The sequence below is a fragment of the Lactuca sativa genome, chromosome 9 (genome assembly GCF_002870075.4).
Source record: "Lactuca sativa cultivar Salinas chromosome 9, Lsat_Salinas_v11, whole genome shotgun sequence".
NCBI lineage: Eukaryota > Viridiplantae > Streptophyta > Magnoliopsida > Asterales > Asteraceae > Lactuca > Lactuca sativa.
In genome coordinates, this window is record NC_056631.2 from 6,739,605 (window position 1) to 6,742,965 (window position 3,361).

The 3,361-nt window shown below is 29.5% G+C and overlaps 1 protein-coding gene across 4 annotated transcripts; it reads right to left on the reverse strand.

Annotated features, from left to right (window-relative positions):
• Window positions 1-702: 702 nt before the first annotated feature.
• LOC111886412 (peptidyl-prolyl cis-trans isomerase FKBP62) lies at window positions 703-3,021 on the reverse strand. Of its 4 annotated transcripts, none has more exons than XM_052767425.1 (9): window positions 2,911-3,021; window positions 2,701-2,808; window positions 2,329-2,413; window positions 1,937-2,017; window positions 1,624-1,678; window positions 1,405-1,551; window positions 1,190-1,317; window positions 988-1,108; window positions 703-867 (listed from the first exon to the last, which is right to left on the reverse strand). In XM_052767425.1, exons 4-8 carry the CDS (start codon window positions 1,942-1,944, stop codon window positions 1,018-1,020), a joined length of 429 nt encoding a protein of 142 aa, XP_052623385.1. In that variant the 5' UTR covers window positions 1,945-2,017; window positions 2,329-2,413; window positions 2,701-2,808; window positions 2,911-3,021; the 3' UTR covers window positions 703-867; window positions 988-1,017. The 4 variants fall into 4 exon arrangements, with proteins under 4 accessions (XP_052623385.1, XP_042754084.1, XP_052623384.1 ...); XM_042898150.2 differs by having other exon boundaries at window positions 2,701-2,816; window positions 2,911-2,968; XM_052767424.1 differs by lacking the exon at window positions 2,911-3,021 and having other exon boundaries at window positions 1,405-1,544; window positions 2,701-2,904.
• Window positions 3,022-3,361: the final 340 nt, after the last annotated feature.

Consider the following 3,361-nt stretch of genomic DNA (forward strand, 5'->3'; position numbering starts at 1 on the left):
ATAATCTAAAAAGCAATTTATTTTAAAGGAACTTATTTAAATTAAAACTTATAAACTGAAATTATTGTTATTACAAATATTAAATGACAAAATATTTTGTTTTCATTAAATTTTACTGTCAAGTGTCACATTTTAGTCATAACCCGATCTATAAAATATAACTAGAAAGGTGACCCCCGCGTTGCGGGGGTCGGAAGGTGTCGTTTTTGTGTGGAAGTATAGTATATTGTTCTAATTGGTAGATACAGTAAAGTGTGTTGCTATTGTGTACGTTTCGCCCATTTACAAACACACAAATATGTTGCACTATGCCATAATATAATGACCCCTTTATGAAAACAATTTTGTACTCAAAGTTGTTGTCTGGTTATGTGAGGCATATAATCAAACCAGGGCCACCATTCCCAACTCAAGAGCTTACACCCTTCAATATCAACCTCTTTGCCTGATTAGAAAGACACTTCAATAAATATAGCAACTAAATATGTCAAATCTCCGGTTGGTCTTATAAGTAATTGCACCTCCTGACTTAGTGAACCTACATTTTCTAAATTAAATCAAGTAATAAATTTGCAATAGTTAATTCATAACCCGAAAGAAAAAACAAATGTTCCTAACCTTATTTGAATTGGGAATAAAAATTAGTGCATCATTAACCGTTATTGACTTTAACCAACCTGGAGTAAATAATGAGAACTGCAATGCAAATCAAGAGTGTAATCAAATAAAAATTTTAATTTTACAAACACCTTTAGCATCAAAATACCCATCAACTAACACACACACACACAAAATACAATAATTTCAAGATGAATCAGCAGCCATTTCATCCTTCTCATTCTTCTCCACTTTCTCAATCTTTAATCTCTACCACATCAGTTCATTCAATATTAGTGTTAGACTTTGACTTTGACTGATGTCAATGGAAAAAAAAGTATTTTATAAAAAGGAAAACAAAATTAATTGAAAAAAGAAGAAAATCAAAACCTTAGTTTGTATAGAACAATCGTTAGCCATTTAGGCAAACATATTTGTATGAAGTGTAGCATCTCTTTTGTTACTCTCTGGTTCAAGTTGCTTTAAAATGTTGTGAATAGACTTTACCTCCCTACAAAAATAATAAAACCAAAATAAAATTACAGAGGTTTAAGAAAATGACCAAAATGACCTCCAAATTTTATACTTTTACCTGTTTTGTGGATCGGCTTCCAAGGCCTTCTTGATGTCCACTTCGGTCAATTCATAATCATAAGTTTCCATGTAATCTTGTGCCCTTCTGTATAAAGCTTTCACATTGTAAAACTCAACATCCAACACCTGTTGGAAACAACCTTGTATAATAACAATAATAATTAAAACTTGGAATTGTTTAAAAAAAAGTATAATGGTTTTATGATTGATTACCTTTGAGCATAAGATGATTGCATTTTTGTGATCATTTAATTTGAGGCCACAAGCAACAACATTCAACCAGCATGAAACTCTTAATGATTTCACAACCTTTTCATCATAATCCCTAAACCGCCCTTCTTCACTAACATAATCTATTGCCTAAAAACATAACATGTATATCATATAAATGATTTATAATTATATTTTTTAAAAACTTTAAGAGTAAATTACGTGAATGGTCTGCCTCGATTCTTTCCTGAATTTCCATCTCCCATTGACCCTTTTCCTGCCAAATGACAATTTTACCCTTATACATATACGTAATTACTGATAAATGAAAATATGACTCTCTTCATATTCTTTTTAATGGGGATTTGATTAGAGAGGTTAAGCACTAAGTTAACTTCTTTTTCAATGTTCATCTTAGGTTTTAGAATGAGAAGGAAAAGGAGATATATCCTCCAATGACAAAAAAAACATATTTATATATTATATCTAAAATAACAAAAAAAAAAGTCAAAAAATGTGATATATTTACACCTACTTTTCCATAGATCATATTCTTTTTAACGGGGATTTGATTAGAGAGGTTAAGCACTAAGGTAACTTCTTTTTCAATGTTATCCTGCAAAAAAAAAACATATCTATATATTATATCGATCATGCCATCATATTAGCCAATATAAAGAAAGTAAATAATCACACTACGAAAAAACAAATTAGCAAATTGATCTACTAAGGGGCCATGATCAGTATAATATATGAAGATCTGATCATCTAGCCCATTTATCACAACATATCCACAACCCCATTAAACATAATTCTTGTTTCCAAGCATAACAACAAAGAATTATTTCAATGGTTGAAAAAAAATTGTAAAAATCCAGTATCATATACAACCACATCTAAATGAAACGAATGTACTTTTTTGTTTACCTTTCAGATCAATCTAAATGAATTGGGACTATATGATAGTCTTCAGCTTTGCAAAAGCTTCTAATGGTACGTTTTATTCTCAAACCTGCAGCAAAGCTTATGTCAGGGCATGTGAAAGTAAAATTCCACGAACAATATATCTAGTGATGGGTTGCTATTAACGTAATGTTAATCTGCAAACCGAACTGTACATACATGTATCACATAATAACAAAAAAACATTGATAGTTGAATCAGTTAATCCGAAAACAGATATCAAGAAAAACAGTGTATGAGGTAATCGATTGAGAACAGGAGTGATGATTTAGGAGAACAAATAAATCCGTTGAAAAAAATGAAACATTCAACATTTGCAGTTCTGATTAGCCTTACCAGTTTTGTCGATATTTCGTTTATGTTTTCAAGGCACGTCAATAAATGAGTCGAGTGGTCCGATCGTTTCCCCTTTTCTTCTTCACACTGTAATCGGGGGTCTCTTCCCTGTCGATCTCCTCCAATGGAAAACAATTTCGGAATATAAGAAGAATATCACAGATTTTTGGATCTCAATAGAAACTATCAATTCTAGGGTTTCTTGTTTACCTTCAAGATCATTCCATTAAAAAATCGGTGGTTCCTGTTTGACTGAAGTATTGAACAAAAACTTTATTTAATTCAATATATTAGTATTCTTTTATTTGAAATTTTATAATATTTAAACATTAAAAAACTCAAATCGATATTTATTTTAAAATATCAAAAAACAAAAAAAAAAAGAAAAAAACCCTACTATTTTCAAGTATGTAGTAGAGACATTAAAAAAAACGAAAAAAAAAGAAAAAATATATTTAAAAAAAAAAGAAAAAAAGCGAAAAAATATAAAAAACGAAAAATACATAAAAACATTAAAAACGAGCAAATATCTATTTAAGAAAAAAAATTGATTTTTTTAACGAAAAATAAATAATAATAAAAAACCGAAAAAAAACAAAATAAATGAAAATGAAAAAGAAAAAACCCATTAAAATGACGTTCAATGGACGGTCGTCACCAA

What these genes read in the sequence shown, in the direction of transcription:
- LOC111886412 (XM_052767425.1), bottom strand. An exon ending in AATCGAGGCAGACCATTCAC is followed by an intron (nt 1,552 to 1,623) that starts GTAATTTACTCT and finishes TTATGTTTTTAG; the next exon opens with GCAATAGATTATGTTAGTGA. An exon ending in CAATCATCTTATGCTCAAAG is followed by an intron (nt 1,318 to 1,404) that starts GTAATCAATCAT and finishes TGTTTCCAACAG; the next exon opens with GTGTTGGATGTTGAGTTTTA.